At 33.2% G+C, this 17,246-nt stretch overlaps 1 protein-coding gene across 1 annotated transcript in view; it reads right to left on the bottom strand.

Moving 5' to 3' along the window:
* Positions 1-1,254: 1,254 nt before the first annotated feature.
* LOC149480270 (uncharacterized) overlaps positions 1,255-17,246 on the bottom strand; it is a 52,525-nt gene continuing 36,533 nt past the window's right edge. The window contains exons 6-9 of the mRNA XM_089706655.1: positions 13,973-14,000; positions 13,584-13,668; positions 1,851-2,027; positions 1,255-1,567 (exon numbers count right to left, since the gene is read on the bottom strand). Coding sequence (XP_089562781.1) covers positions 1,356-1,567; positions 1,851-2,027; positions 13,584-13,668; positions 13,973-14,000 — 502 coding nt within the window. The 3' untranslated portion in view covers positions 1,255-1,355. The remainder of the gene's footprint in view (positions 1,568-1,850; positions 2,028-13,583; positions 13,669-13,972; positions 14,001-17,246) is intronic.

The following is a 17,246-nucleotide window of genomic DNA, read 5'->3' on the forward strand; positions in this document are numbered from 1 at the left end:
AATTGTTTATAAATACAGGGTGATGTAATTGGTGTAGTACGAATATCTAAAAATCTATGAAGAATTTTGTGATACAGTAAATGGAAGAATTATAGACTATTTTACAGTATTTAATAAAATCATTTAATTTTTTGTTCATTTTCATTAGAAATGTCAATTTTTCTCACCAAGGTGGAAATTTGGATGATAAGGATCTTGTTAGAAAAATATAAATTTTGACTAAAATCGGCATTTTTTTTTCAAAAATCAAATTACTAATTAATAATCAGAGTTATCACATTATTATACTCGTGAAAGTTCGAGCACTAGGCAGTTGTCGTGTTGGAAATCTTCTTTGGTATTCCACAACGGCAGCAGCTGCGTTGCCATCGCAGAAACCATACACAAAATGTATGTCTGCTAATTCACGAGCTGAATAAACCATAGCACGGGATACTCCGTTAAAATGTACGAGCGGTAAAACGATGAGGTAGTTGTTGTCACAACGCGAAGCGATGGATAACTGAAAAAATGGAGTCATTGAAAAACAAAATAGCAACTCACTCGCACCTTTTTATCGTAAGAATACCTCTCTCGCTCACACGGTAATGGAATGTTACCTATTTTCGATAAGGATGTTTTTGATGGTTTTCAGTAGTGTTGGGTAGACCCTGGTTTTTTTTATTAAATTAACTTTTGGCATAAATTTGAAATGGGTTTGTTAGCATAACTAATTTTTAACTAATTAAAAGAAAAAAACGATATGTTGAGGACCTAGTTTTCAAGGTACAGCACAAAAACTAAAAAATAACTTAAAATTTTGCTAAGTTTTATGTCTAAGTCAAAGGTTTTTGTTAAAAATTATTGTTGCTTTCTTAACAAATTTGGTTTCAGATACTAGTGAATTTCATTACCTTAAAAATAAGGTCACATTTATGTGTGTGGACATAATAAAATTAATAAATGAAACGGTTTTCAATTAACTCCATAGAATAAGAGACACTAAAACTAAAAATTGCTGCCATTCAGAGGGGTGAGGGGTGCGACCCCCCAATATATGGTATTTTGTCGATAAAATATAATGAAAAATACGTAGGTAAAGTAGGAAGTCCGATCCCTAACACACTGTACCTATATATCTACAACGCACCCATTTTACAATTCAAGTCTAAAATGAAATTACTAGTCGCATTTATTTTTGAACATACTGTAAGTGAAATTGCATAAGTGTGAGTACTGTGAACATGCCAGCTTTCCCTAATTTACCTATACCAAGTCTACTTTCAGCATCGAAGATTTAGCATCTACCTCATCTACCAAAACCGTTCGTAAAGTAGAGCCAGAACGCAAAATTATTTCATCGACTGGAATTCAGTCTACATCATGAAGTCCCCGCAGTCTACTCCGAAGTCCCAGTCATCAGAGGTGGTGGCAGTGTCGTCGTACTCCGCTAGCGCCTGTTCATACGCAGAGCACTCGTAGGCCGTGACGCCGTCCAGCATGGAGCAGGCTTCAGAGACGTTGGTGTGGTGCATGATGGGCATCGCGTGGAGCGCGAAGTCTTCCCCGTCTTGCGACCATGTTAGTCCTGGAATGTAAACATATGAGTTTAGATACTAATCTTTTGCATACTGATAGGCTACTTGTTCATTTTTTTAGTTTGAGTTATGGGTGTTGTTTTTGGAATGAATTTTTTGTAGTTATTTTCTCTAATTTCTTAGTATTGTTTTGGCAGGCAAAATAGTTTAAAAAATTTTCGCTTTTTCATTTCTATGACGTTACAAGACCAGGATCAATTAATGTTGTACACTTTTTATACGAACAGAACCCATCACTAAACCATTTTATTCTAGCTACACAATAATACTAACTTCCACTCCACACGCCGTTTGGCAGGGTGACCCAGCCCCAGCCTTGCCCCCAGGCCAGCTCGTGGTTCAGCTGTCCGGCCAGTGGCACCTGGCGTTTGATCACGGCGACCAGACCGCGCCCGTCGAGCGCACCAACCGCGTTGCGAGCGTTCCGATTGTATGCTTCTGATGGTGTCGCTGGAGATACAAAACGAATTATTTTACTAGCTATGTAATTTAGTCTTATCTACTATATATAAAAATAAGTCGGGTTTTCCTTCCTGAAGCTATAACTCCAGAACGCACCAACTGATTTCCACGGTTTTGCATTCGTTGGAAAGGTCTCGGGCTCCGTGAGGTTTATAGCAAAGAAAAGGCTGGTGGCGAAACGGAGTTCGCCCAGTTTGCTAGTATGGAATATTTTGTTCTATAGACTATAGCGTCTTATTTATCGTAATAATATTATGCAATCTCCTACAAATGCTTTTATCTTACAGCACAGATAATATTACACAGTGTAAAAGCTAGTAGGCTTATAGCTTACTCTATTTTCATTATCATGTACAACAATATCAGGTTAAATAATAATAAAACACTATTACCAACCACATTGTGCATTTATAAAATTCTTTCAGTTTAATACTAAAATGCGTACCTACAAATTTTATTAAAGAATGTAAATGAGATCATATTGTTAGAAAAGCTTATAAAAGGGGCTGGCTGGGGAGAATTATGCACAATAATGCTGCTCAACAAGAAAGAGGCAGCTGAGCCATTAACTACGCATTACTTACGGGGCGGGTAACCCGCCATATTGTACAGACAACAGATTATTTTGACATCTGGTTTTGGCGGGAAATGTTTTTTTGCTATGTGAAAATTATTTGGAAATTCAAACTGATATTATTACAAGAGAAATTAATATTGAATTGATAGCCGAAAACTACGCAAAACTAGATTAATTAATATTTAAGAGCTTCAAACCCAAATTTAAATGTATTAAGTAATAAGTATTGTAGGTATAAAAAAATTGTATAAAATTTCACTTGATGGTATTGCCTTTGTTGTTTAGAGATACCTAGGTGCTCTAGAGATTTTCATTTCATAAATTACACAATAATAAGCGATCACACAAGTTCAACGAAACCCCTAATTCAAAACTACCAAAACAAAATATTTTAGTTTGTGTAGAACGTAATGTTTTAATTAAAAAGTATGCTAAACTCATTTATTATGCTTCTATACTTCAATTTAACTTTTAATCCCCGAGGTAAAACATCCTTTGCTTTGCTTTATTTATTTATTTAATTAGTTCTTATTAAAGTACTGTAAAATTAACCTTTAGAACACAGTAAAAATATTAAACATAATTATTAATTTTCGACTTACTCAACTGTACAAGCATAATTCTGCCTACGTAAAATTATGTATTATTTAATAATACATTTATATATTTTTTAAGCCATAAATAAGGAGGCTTAGTTTTAAGCGATTTTGGGCGCGACATGACAAACGCATTACAAGTTTTCGAAATGTTCTTGCTATAAACAGGGCCGTATTTTAAGCGGTAATTAAGGCAAACATTTGCTTTCTTATTGCTTCCTCGGATATATGTATGGGGTATCTAGTTCATACGTATGAGCGTGTAAAAGTTATCATACATATTTTTTTGATAAAAATTTATGTTTCAGTCTAAGTTCAGGATGACATGAAAGCAAACATGCCCAAAACAATTAAATATAATGTTCAAATCAATGTATTTTATTCACTATCAGATAATAATAACTACAATTAAACTTTAAAAAAAAGTTTTGTATAACGCAACATACTCTTTGTGGTCTTTTCTTTCCTTGTAGATATCTTCCCTCTTAGGCTCTTTCGTTTCAAGGTTCGCTACTTTAGGCTGTTACGTATAAAATCAAGCTTACACTAGTCTAATATTGTGATTCCGTCCCTGATTTTCATGTGGGAGAGGGCGTATCGAACCTTTTTTGCTCTTCGAGTAACGCCCCTGAATTTGTTTTGTGTTCATAAAGTGCTGCCGCGGGGTTGCGTATAAAAAATTGTCAATCAAACCCAAAAAACCGAAAACATTGCAAAGTTTAAATTTACTTTTAATATAACAATAATAATTTATATAGAAACCTGAACAGATTTATATTTGTTTGAAAAACATGATGCATAAAATGTTAATGCAAGCTTCCACTAACCATGTCTTATGACTTGTTTTTCTTTTCCTACGAGAAAATATGAATTTATAATATTCTAAGTGGTAGAGCCTGCTACGGCATTAATTGGGTCATGCTCGAACTAAAAGTATCTAACTATACACTCATAGAAGATTGACTTTAGAGATAAGAAAAATTATAAAATGAAGAGAATACTGCATCATATATGCAATTGTATAGATATAATTATGACATTGTGTGGCATTTCTGTTTTATACGACTCTACAAGTTGATTACAATTCTTTGTAAATTAATTCTTTGTAAAAGAGCAACTATGGAGTTTCTTGCCGATTCTTCTCCATAGATACTGCTTTCCGAATCGGTGGTAAATGTTAAAAATACTATGTACCTAATGACGATTCGAAAGTGCTACTAAATAGTAGTCTAATTGAATAAATGAATGTTTGAGTTTGAGTTTGAGTTTGTATAAACTATTATTGAAAAGAGCCCTTACGAAGGCTTCTTGGCGATGGTCTCTATAGAATCTAAATTAAATAAACTTATATAGAAGTTTGAGTTTGTCTTAAAACTAAACCCTTACAAAGCTGGACAAGCAGACAGACGATAATCTAACCTCAAAATCATTTAATACATCTGTATACTGTTTTAGTCTCATTCCACAGATAAACTAAATCTCTATCATCGAATGAACATTATTATAAACTTAGTTCATTCACCCTCGTAAAGCTGAGAAGCTTACGTTAATTTTCATTTAATTCCTACGTATGGTCAGACGGGTTTGGATCCCAAATATATTTCATTACAGATAAGAATAGCGTTAGGTCATATCGAATTATTTAATTTAGAAACGAAACATAATGTGATATTGGATTTTTTATAAAACCGCTAAGGACAAGGTTTATTGACGAGAGTTTTTTCTAAATTTAATAAATTTCCACTACTCCACGCTTTAGAGATATTAATTTAAATACCGTACATTATCTTGAATAAAAGGTCATCAACTGAGTAGGTACTTCATCTATACTTATAATAAATCTGTAGAGAGGCCAATTCTGTACATGAAATATATTTAAAAAAAAACTATGTAGGGGTGATAAGGGATCGCTACTGATGCCAAAAATGCAATCAGTAAAATTTTTGTCTGTCTGTCTGTCTGTCTGTCTGTCTGTCTGTCTGTATATTCGTTATAGAAACAAAAACTACACGACGGATTTTAACCAAATTTGGCACAATTATTCTTCATACTCCTGGGCAGGTTATAGTAAAAGAATCATGTAAATCGGTGTAGAAACACCAAAGTTATACATGAAATACGCTATAAGTCATCGCGCGTGAATACAGAATCATGCAGCCATAAGGATTATTTTTGTGTATCAGTTGCCGCGTTCGACGCGCTTCGCGGCGGGAGCTATAAAAAGGCGGCGGGTCTGCACCCGTTTCGCGTTGTCATGGCATCACGTGTGAACGGCTGAACCGATTTCGATAATTCTTTTCTATTATATTCCTTGAAATACGAGGATGGTTTTTATGTAGAGAAAACGTAAATATGTACCACGGGCGAAGCCGGGGCGGACCGCTAGTAATAAATAAACGTGTGTTATTTATTAAAGGCGATAAATATTTAAACATTGGTTTTATTAATCGTCAAAAGTTTTGAAATCAAACATTTAACTCCGCGAAGCTTCCGTTATTTAAAGTCCAGACCATCATTACGGTTTCGAGAAAGTTCGGTCATTTAGAGTTAGTCCTAGTTACGCTTAATTGCGGTTCTATCCTATATTTCTCATTCAGATAAGACGTCCATATCACCCTGGGAACTAGTAAATCTATCTTGATCTAATGTTAAGATGTTAAGTCGACGCGTTTGTTGTCTGGCTCATTTTATGTTAGCTAGGTTAATTATGTTCATTAATAACTATAGTTAAGATTTACCTACAAACAACAAAAAAGACACAGTTGAGCACAATAGACGGTCTTATCACTAAGACAGCGATCTCTTCCAGGCAATCTAGTGGTCAAGGAAAAATAATGAAAGTACAAGTTTATGGGCAAGAGGTGCATGTGTTTTTGATGGACAATTAAACTTGGAGCCTGACAATATATAAAGATCTGATAGCAATTCCACACGTATCAAAGTTACTGAACTCCGTAATAAAATACAAATTGTATTTCTTTGCTCCGTATTGTATGGAATATACTGAGGGATACTCAACAATATACACTTACAAGGGCGAGTAAATTGAATTATAAATTGAGTTTAAGAATTCCGGCCGAATTTGTTCATTGTTTACGCCGTGCCCTTTTAAAGAACAAACAAAATGACCAAAACATTGTCCACCGCTACCCAGCTTCCAGCAAACAAATATTAATATTATTATCACCAACAAAGAAAATTAAATGCCCTGAATTTCATAATTCATGTTTAAGAGAACATTAAACAAGAACGTTAAAACGAGAAGGACAAGGGAAGTCACGTAGTTTTTATTGAATTTTCGACTTACAAAGAGCGCTATCTAATTTGATGGAAAGTCGTGAGCTGTTGAAATTAAAACGAAAGCTTATAGTTCAGTGACTAAATAGTTGGGAATTTGAAAGCAAAAATTTGCCTTTTAGCTATATTATTCCATGAGAATTTCATACTTATTCACTAGTACCTATCTATTAAATAAAATAAATAAATAAATCATTTATTCCACTCAAAACATTTTACAAATAAGAGCGACCCAGGCTCCTAAGATAGTAAGAACTGTTTTTCAGGAGCCTGTGTCTTCCATTTACAGTTACATGACACGAAAAAAATCAGAGACAAATTAAATAAAATCAAAAATAAATTAAAAATTTACATGCAATTAAAACTATTAAGAAAAATCAATAACAAATAAGTACATACCGCAAAATAAAAAACAAAATGTGTCTAGGTATCTAATTACAAATAAAGCACGTCCAAAACAAATTTCGAAAATTATATCATCACATAAATAAATTCATCTAAAATTAAATAAGTTAGTAATTATAAAATACATTGAGCAACATATATTAAATCAGCAAAAAATCAATATTAAATCGAAACAATGCAACACTATTATTATAAGTTGTTACAATCAACATAACAATAAAATGTAAGTTAGTAGTACCTAAGTTATTATAGCTAAATATTACAAATTACAATTTCCAATCAATTAAAATTACAATTAAAAGGTAAAATTAAGATTCATGATAAGTATATTAAAATGTAAAAAATCAAGAAATGGAAATTAATATTTTAAAAATTAAAATTAATAAAAAGAAAAAAAATCAATAAGTCCAAAACCATTACCAATACTATATTAATTAGGAGAATAAGTTTATGTAAGTGTGCGTGTGTGCAGGCGTGCATGTGTGTGTGTATGTGTGTATGTGGGTGCGTGTGTGTGTGTGTGTGTCTTTGTGTTTGTGGATACCTGTATTAATAATTAAGCCATTTAAGGAATTTATAATAGATTTTCTGTGTCATTGTAGTCAAGTCTAGATAACCAATTCAAAATTCTAGCCTTAATTTGGTAATTATTCAGAGCAGTAATATTATAAAACTTATTCATTTTATTGTACAGTTTTGGAGCAATATATTTATAGTGCCTGTGTCCAAATTTGGATTTAGTCCACGGAACTGGAACAGCAACTCTTCTATTTTTGTTATACTCATTGCTGTTATTAAATCTATGATAACGCCGTATACATTGATACACAAATAGTTTTCGGACACTTAAAATCTTCACTTTAGAGTATAACATGGTAGTTGGGTGGTCGAATGGTAACTTGAAAGCTACTTTTAAAAGCGCACGCTGAGACCTTTCAATTTCTAACAGATAGGTTTTTGCTGCTCCTCCCCACGATGTTATACAGTAGCTTATGAGGCATTCCCCAAGTGCTTTATATATTAGAGTTATTAAGTCATTGCTTGCAAAGTTTCTAAGTGTTTTAAATACATATATTAATCTTCTGATCCGCGTTGAGACATTTCTAATTTGCGGAATCCAGTTAAGCTTATCATCAATTATAATGCCAAGATATTTTATTTGGGGAACTCTCTGTATCTTCGGACACATGCATGAGCCTGTAGTACTGCTGGAATCACGGTTGCACGGAAAAACATGTAGTGTAAGGTCCAGGTGATCAGCTGGACTAATTGCAGATGTTTTTGAAAAGCATAGGTATTTAGTTTTAGATACATTTAATTTTAACAAATTAGTCTCCAACCACCCGGTCACAGCTCGAAGTCCCTTTTCAGATTTTTTAAATACCTCATTCCATGTTTTACCTTTAAATAATATAACCGTGTCGTCAGCAAACATAGTTACCTCACAGTCAGCCACATTTAGTTTACACAGCTCATTCACATATATCAGAAACAGCATAGGACCGAGAGTGCTACCCTGCGGCACTCCATAAGAGACCTCACCCTCGTTACTCAGTTTAGATTCTATACGCACAGATTGCGTTCTATTCGACAGGTAATCTGTAAACCAGGCAAGGGGAAGGCCCCTTACGCCCACATGCTCCAGCTTAGTAAGCATAATTGGGATGGACACAGTGTCGAAGGCTTTTTGAAGGTCTAGAAATATTCCTAGACACTTATATCCTTCATCCAGATGCGTTGACACTTGTGTAGTGAGCCGCAGTGTGGCATCCTCAGTAGATCTTCCACATCTAAATCCAAATTGGTTGCTATGTAGGAGCTTATTTTTTTCTAAGAAGCGAGTAAGTCTCTTGCTTACACATTTTTCTAATATCTTAGCTAAAGTACATAGCAGAGAAATAGGTCTGTAATTAGAGGGGCATGATCTGTCGCCTGATTTATGGATAGGGATGACAATGGCTTTTTTAAGAGGCTTTGGAAAAACTCCTGTTTTAATACTTAGATTGCATATATAGGCTATGTGGGGTGACAGGAGGTCTCTGAATTCTTTAAATATGCGGGTAGGTATATTATCATAGCCAGAAGCACTACAGGAATTCAGCTTAGATAAGAGCCCACATATTTCTTGAGGATCAGTAGGACTAAGTAGAAGAGAATTTTTAGGACACTCATCGTTTTTTAAATCTAGTGTTAATTCCTTCTCCGTTTTCTTCAGTGAATTAAGGGTAGATTTTGCGAGTGTTCCACCTATTGAAATAAAGTAGTTATTGACTACATTCAATGCGTCAATCGTATCATACTTTAAATTTAAAAGTTCATTGCTAGGTGCTCTGTTGTTCGATAGACTACATGCCTCCTTTATTATCTTCCACATGCCCTTTGGATTGCCATAATTTTTGTCCAATTTGTCTTTATAATATGACTTTTTCACATTTTTTATGATGTTATTACATGTGTTTCTATATTTCTTGTATTCATCGAGTAAAGCAAGATCTGTGGGGTTTCTTTTGGTTCTTTTATGTAATCTATCTCTTTTTCTTAAACATTTAATAAGCCCGAAAGTAATCCAAGGTTTCAGGGGTCTTTTTCGGTTGGGAACTTTTTTAACTATTTTGAAATTATTTAATGCAGATTCAATTTTATCGATGAAGAAAGTCACAGCTTCATTTGGGTCTTGTATCTTATAGAATTCGTACCAATTTATATTGTCTATTAAGTCAGGGAGAAGCTTATGATCATAGATGGTTTTATATAGCGTTTCATTATTGTTCTTATCTTTTGACGTGCTGATTTCTAGAAGGATAGGTGCATGATCTGTCAAGGGATCAAAAACAACAGTTTTACACCTTTTTTTTGTTCTTAACATGAAGTGATCTATGCAAGATTTTATCCGTGTTGGTTTATTTACTCCTTGTCTAAGGCCATGGAAGTACATCATGTTCAGATAGTCACACGCGTAACCCGTAGTGTTACTGGGAAGAATATCCAAGTTAATGTCACCAGTCAGAATGATTTCATTATTTGGGATAGTGCTTAATAATTTGTCCAGCGAATTTATAAACAGTGAAGGATGAAGGCTTGGTGGTCTATAGGAGCAGATAAGAGAAAGATTACGCCCAATTGTTAGAAGAAGACAATTCCCACCTTCCATTTCCGGTTCCGAAAAAGTATATTTGAGGTGATTTTTAATATATACAATAACGCCATCATTTTGATTGAAACTTTTACTTGTTTTTATGGCAGTATAAGAGTTCAAGCCTGGTATTATACTGTCCCCGTTTATCCAACACTCTGTTAAAACGACAATATCTATATTTGAGTTTAAGGATGCCAAAAATAGAGCAAGTTGATCGAAGTTTTTGTGGACACTGCGGATATTTACCGTTAGTATTAATAGCGATTTGTGGTTATCTGGGCTACTAAAGTCTGCAGGACTCGGCAGATATGTACAATCGATTTCACTAATTATTTCTAACTCAGTATAAATATTATTATCATCATCGAATTTGAAAGCATATTAAAAGTTTCGCTAAATTAGGGACCCGAATATTAGACATGCACTGGTTAAATATACAATGATCATCTGAATTATAAGCACGTGCCAATTTGCAAAGTAATATAAGTAAATACAGATTAAATTCCTTGTTATTATGGACATTGTGTTGTGTATAATAACGTGTGTAATGTGTATGTTGATTTTTCACAGTTCTTTGTAAAAGATCATAAATAGGGTATATAGGGAGAAATAGAGTTAACAATAAATTATTTCGATAACTATCATAATGTATGGATATGAGTATGGTTTTGGATAATATAAGTCATGCTGTCGCTTCATTCAGTTGTCGCAGCTGATTTTCTTCCTTGATATGAATATGTTGTCCACCGTCCGTTTTTCTCATATACACTCTGCCATTCGTTGTCCAACAGAACTTATATCCATGGACGTTTGCAATTTGTCGAGCTAAGTAAAACAGTTTTCTGGTTTTGGCAGTGAGGCTTTCCGTTATGTATATGGGAACAACGGGTCCAGGGATGCCAATGTGTTGCGAATTAAACTTATTGTGAGTATTAGTTTTATTAAATTCTTTAACCTTGGATAGAATTTTATTTTTAATAGAGATGGTAGTGAAGTCCACCAAAACAGTCGCTGAGGGTTTCTTTTGATTGAACTTATTAATTATTTTGGAAACATCTTTTATATCAGATAATTGAATAGGCACATCCAGAGAATCACATGTCTTGTTGACAACCGATAAGAGGTCAGCCGTCGCAGCGGGAGTGGGGGGGATGTTTCGAATTTCAATCATGGTGGATTTTTGTGACCTATGCATCATATCAATTTGATCCTCTAGAGACTTTATATAAGTTAAAGTTTCTTTTCTCTCTTTCTGCAACAGTGTCACGGCACTTTTAAGATCTTCATACTTTTCTGACAAGAAGTGGAAGGATTTTTCTATTTCCGAATTTGTGTTTCTGATTTCAATGTTAGTTTTTTGAATGCTGATATTTTGTTGCTTGACTTCAGCAATATCATCAGTCAGTTTCTTTAGCACTAGCTCTTGTTCTTTTTTCCAAGCGTCAATTTTGTTAAATATATCTTCCTTAAATTGTTGGTGATCCTCTCTAGTTTTATATACATCTTCTTCTTGCGATCCCCTGCGACGTTTTTGGCGTTTAGGATTTGCACCCTTCTTTTTGTCTGTAGGATCATAAAATTTTGCTGTCTCGGTATCCGAGTTATTGGTAGATAATGTCTGTTGGGTTTCGTATTGTTGGATATTAAGAATTATTTTTAATTTGACCATGATTATATTACTATTCTAGACTACACTAAATATATAATTCATTTCTTTTGATTATAACGCCCATAATGATGTGTTCATAAAAATAATCACGGCAAAAATGTTTTGAAAGATCTCGTCAAAGCAAATCAGTGATGGCTGTATTAGCAAATAAAAAGAGAAATGCTTTGGGAGCTCCGAATATGAATGCAACGCTGTCGGTATCACGTGCAAACATTTCCAATTCAGTTTTCATTCATTTATTGATAGCCGTCAAATTGATGAATAGTTAAAAGCGTGGCAATTAGTATTTCCTGCATTTTTAACGTCCGCGTATAAATTCACTGTTTTTGAGTTCTGTGGACTGTGATGCGAACAAGGATTTTCCTATTTTTCTCTAAAACGGTATGCTCTGACAAGTGAAATAAGGAAATATAAGTGATTTTTCAACTTTTAGATATTACCTATATTGATATCTGGCGCGTGTATTGCTTTTGATACTAATAAAAAAAAATTGAAGTGTTGTGAAGGGTTAAAAACTGATTAATTATTAATGTTAGTTTCTTTTACCTTAAAAATATTACTTTTAACTTAATAAAATTATTATTTTATTAAATTATATTAGATCTCATAAAGCCAGATGCGACAAGATGGAGAATATCTATCGCGCTACATTTAACTAGCAACTATTCAAACAAAGGCGCATGCTGAAGCTTACATATTTATTATTTTCTTAATGAACAAGTAAATTGTCAGCCCATTCAGTACACTTGCGTATATTATACGTTATTTTAATCTCAGGCACGTGCAAATTGTACGTGGGATTAATTACATGAGTTTTAATGTCGCCACTTCACAACATTCCCGTTTTTATATCGTAACGAAGTACTGGTATTATGGAAATGTAATTTGTTGAAATAGAGTGATGAATTTCAGCAGCTTCTTTTTGTAGAGATAATTATTAAGGACTTTTAAGTATAGTGTGTAAATTCTGCAGGTAAATCAACTTCTATATAGTAAAAACAGTCTAACAAGATTTCATATTATTAAACATAAAGAACTCGTATAGTAATACTACTAGCTGTGCACCCAGGCTTTTCCTATAGTACGCTGTAAAGATTGGTCGTACTACCTTCGTGGACTCATGCATCATCATCACATAATCAAATGCATAGCTTACGATTCTATAATGAACATACAGACAAACATGTCATATCATATAGATTAGTTGAATTTATAGACGGGAAAAACCTGCATGGAATCCCTACAGCTTCGTTGAAAAGGCCGTGAGTTATGTTACTGACTAAAACCCCTCCATTACGATGCGATTCGAATTTATAGTATCGTACAGGATTAGTTTTCTAAATTAGTATATAAATTAATTTATGGAAATCCAAAAAACACGACCATACTACATCTTGCATTATGTTTACGGTTTTTGTGAGAAATAGGGGTGAAACACACGACAAATAAGGCTTAATTAAGTATCAAATAAATTCGAATTAATTGGGACCGGGCTGATTCGGATATTCGAAAAATCTGATAATTAGACATAGACTATTAGTAAAAAAACAACTGTCACATATGGAATAAACGTAGATAGGGTCTTCCTTATAGCTTTCTACCATATTAAATTTGAAACACCAGTTGAAATATATCTGGACTCCAGCAAATTCCAACTCATTACAGCTAAACAAAACAGAGATTAGGTAGGTACTTCATTTTAATTTTTTGTATTACGCTTAGGACCGAATCGGATAATCGGCGACTCGGTAAATCGGCGTTCGGATATTTGGCGATTCGGTAAATCGGCGTTCGGATAAACGGCGTTTTACTATACATCAAAGTGCAACAATTATTAGGTTAGACTTAGAATCTAGTTACTTACGTCTAACTCTGACTGTCGGTCGTTTGAAGGCAGTGCGGAGGTAAGGCATTGACATAACTAACTCGATGTGTGGCGGCGGGGGCAGCTGGAACGAAAATTATGTTAATTCCATCATGTATATAAATAAAAGAAAGTCTTGTTGAAGTTGTCACTATTTGCCTCTGCTTGGATTGGGTTAAACTGAAAATTTAAAAAAGGTAAAAAAAGTCTTGATAAATCTCTGGTTGTGATTCGATAACTTTATATATTTTGCACAATTTACCTACACTAATAGAAGGATTAGTAGTAGATACTACTACAAAATAGTCAAAAAAAATTAATTATAAAACACATGGAGAGCCACGTTTAAAATTCACAATATTGTTCAACATCTGTTCAAATATACTCACTGTTTTTGATATTGCAGCCATCCATTCCCTTTGAAAGCATCAACAAAAAGAGATATTTAAAATCATAGTTAAAATCTAAACCGATCAGATACATAAAACTATGTTATAAGTTTGGGTTTATTGCAAATCACTAATGAAGCTAATAGTCTCTCTTCCACAAAGAATTACATGATTGATAAAAAGAAACGTTTTTATTAATACCTTTATTTTGATCATGTGTTTCTATACCCAAATTAAGGTACAAGTAAGAGACATTTTGAACGGCTAATCTTATCACAAGGGATCGCTATTTGCATACAAAATTAACGCACCTATTCATTATTCTGTATCCGTAATCCGCAAATCCATATAATATGGCCGCTATAAATCAACGCACACAAACCATAAGTCTCAGACTTCATATAAAAGTCTAAAAAAGTTCCTCGCTAGAAGCTATAAGTCACTCAGTGGAGCTTACTAAGCTCGCCCTGAGGAACGCGGTTGCTTATAGCAATTTATTACGTGATGTTTTTCACTATTTTTACCAAGGAATATTTACAGTTCAGTTGTGTGTATGTAACTTTTTAACAGTTAAACGTATAAGTAATGAGCTAAAACGCTATGGGGAGTAACAAATGCTTCCGGTAAAGCTACACGCTGGTTAGTTTCATACTAAATCATAAATATTGCGAACATAATATTATTATGTAAGGTTTTAAGATGTATAAAACTTATATTTGACAATTACACTAAAACAAATGAACAAACATTAGCAATCACGGGAAACTGTTTTCTCTAAATGTGTAAATATATAACGAACATAACGTATCCAATTACTTATCTACCTATAAACAAATGAAAAAAATATATTTGGACCACATTCGCTTCCATCACTATAGAATATAGATATATCAGCACATTTTATTTTCCCGTTGCTCCATGCGTTAAGCCGCTCATTTGTCAGTTCTCTCTTTTATTTAGCCCAGCGCCTCTGAGGTCCCTGACAAAAGGTGAAGCCGGGTAATATACTGCCTGAAAAGTATACATTACGTGTACCTACGTCCAATCCTTATTCTATTACATTTCAGTTCGCTGGTCACGTACAAATGAGATATTTTTATGCACCCAGCTTGTTTCGGATTTACTTATTCAATGATCATTTATTTCGTGTGAATTTTTTTGTAGTTAATTAAAAAGGTTTTATTTATTGACGGTGTGAAATAATTTATTCTAAAAATATATCGAATTGGAAATTTATTAATGTAGAGTATCGACGACACTTTTATACAATTTGATTTCAATCTCTCGATTCATTCTTCTCAAGTAGGTATATATTGGTATTCAGAAGGATGTTAACTTTAAAAAAATGTTAGGTAATATAATTTATCGCCATACTATTCCTTTTACAGCGAATAGTAAAAACGCGCAAAAAAAATAAAAAGATAGCGCTACTGAGTACTGTCTAATTTTATTAAGAAGAGGTATCTATAATAAAGGTTTAAAATAATATGCGAGTGTAATATTATATGTGACAAGATTTTATAAAACAAAGAAATAAATTAAAAAAATCTATGAAAATGCAAGAAAACGAATGCCTGGGTCTTTTTAAAAAATATAATCCTATAACAATTTTCATTAAAAATATATTAAACTTGTATCATAAGCCAATACATAATATTATATAGCGGTGACCCACGCTATCCAATCACTTTCGTATTCCCCGAAGAGTAAAAACTTTTTCGATATCACTTTCAAAATAAACGAACTGTATGTCGCTAATGGCATAATACTCGTATGTTTATAAACCTCTTAGTAAACTATTAATTGGAAGCTTTATAAATAAGCTCTAATGATTGTTTCATTGCCCACTCATTGCCATTATAAGTAAAATTCAGGTGATGTGCAAACTTTTAAGACTTTTAAAGCGCCTATTTAAAATTACTTGCAGCGAGATGCCGTATAAATTACGCAGGCGTTATTACTTTCTATATTACAAAGGTTGTACGCATTTGTTACCTTAATAAGGGAACGGAGATAATTAATATCTCGCTCTTTGTTGCACGTGGATAGGAAAATTGTTCTATGAGTTATGTGAAATCCATAGTCATAAAGGAAAACTTAAAGAGGATAATAATTTACATAGAAAAGTTTTATCTCTAGATTCTAGTGCTAAAGAATTTTTAATCATATATTGTCTCGTTCCATTCTACTCTGCTAACAAAGTAGAGTTTCAAAGAAGTCTTATTTGTGTGTCGACATATAATATTATATACAAAATTATATTACTGATTACTGAAATCGTATCTTCAGTAGGTACTTATTACGTTAACTTGGAACTATCTATTGTTTTCACGTGAGATGTTAAATCTTTTAATATTCTATCCAATACGATTACAAATCGGAAACCGGAAACGTAAAACACTATCCTTAGAAAAATTTCTTCGATGTTCGCAAGACTTCCGAAATTTATCTTAAACGGAAGTTTTATTGTTTTATTATACACGTAGATAAAGTTTTAATAACGAACGAGTTTGAACAATAAAAAGTATCAAATAAGTTAGGAACGTGGGGCTGTCGGAAATGACGTAGCGTTTGCGAAAAAATTGCCCGCCCTCCGAATGCCGTAGAAGTGGTAATGCGGCGAGGGTGAGAGCGATAAATAACCAGTCTATGGGTATGTGCGTAAACAGTTCGAATTGTTTTTTTGTAACTTGGATAAGCCCTGTTTGGATGTTTAAGGTCTATTTATTAACGATGACACGATATTCCTATCGCTTTACTTTTACGAATATATTTATTTATCTTATTGTTTGCAAAACAATGAAGAATCATTATATTATCAATTTATTAAAATCTACATATTTTGTAAACCTTTTCGAGTTTCTTAATAGGTTTAATAATAAATTAATGTGTTTTTTGAGGAAATCCTTAAAACATGGGAGTTTATATCAATCAGTATCATTAAATGAAATTTGAAAAGCCACAATATTTTCCAAAAGCCTCGTAAAAGCAATGAAAAATGTACATTAAAACATTATTCTGATCATTCCCCATCAAATGAATCCATCTGCTATAATTCAACGTATAATAAAGTAAATTGAATTTTTATTTTCTTTTGCGTCTGAGACGCGGAGACTACACCCTTTGCGATAAGTCTTTTAACGAAATTAAATGTGTGTTGTACTATTTACATTCTCTTATAATTTATTACAATTTTCATTCCACATAATTTACATAATATATTATTTCAGATTGGTTACTATACTAAGTATCTACTACTTAAGGTGTATTGTAT

The sequence above is a fragment of the Colias philodice genome, chromosome 18, assembly GCF_061535455.1.
Source record: "Colias philodice isolate Cphi_HAF_F1 chromosome 18, ilColPhil1 Martin Lab GWU primary, whole genome shotgun sequence".
In the NCBI taxonomy this organism is placed as follows: Eukaryota; Metazoa; Arthropoda; class Insecta; order Lepidoptera; family Pieridae; genus Colias; species Colias philodice.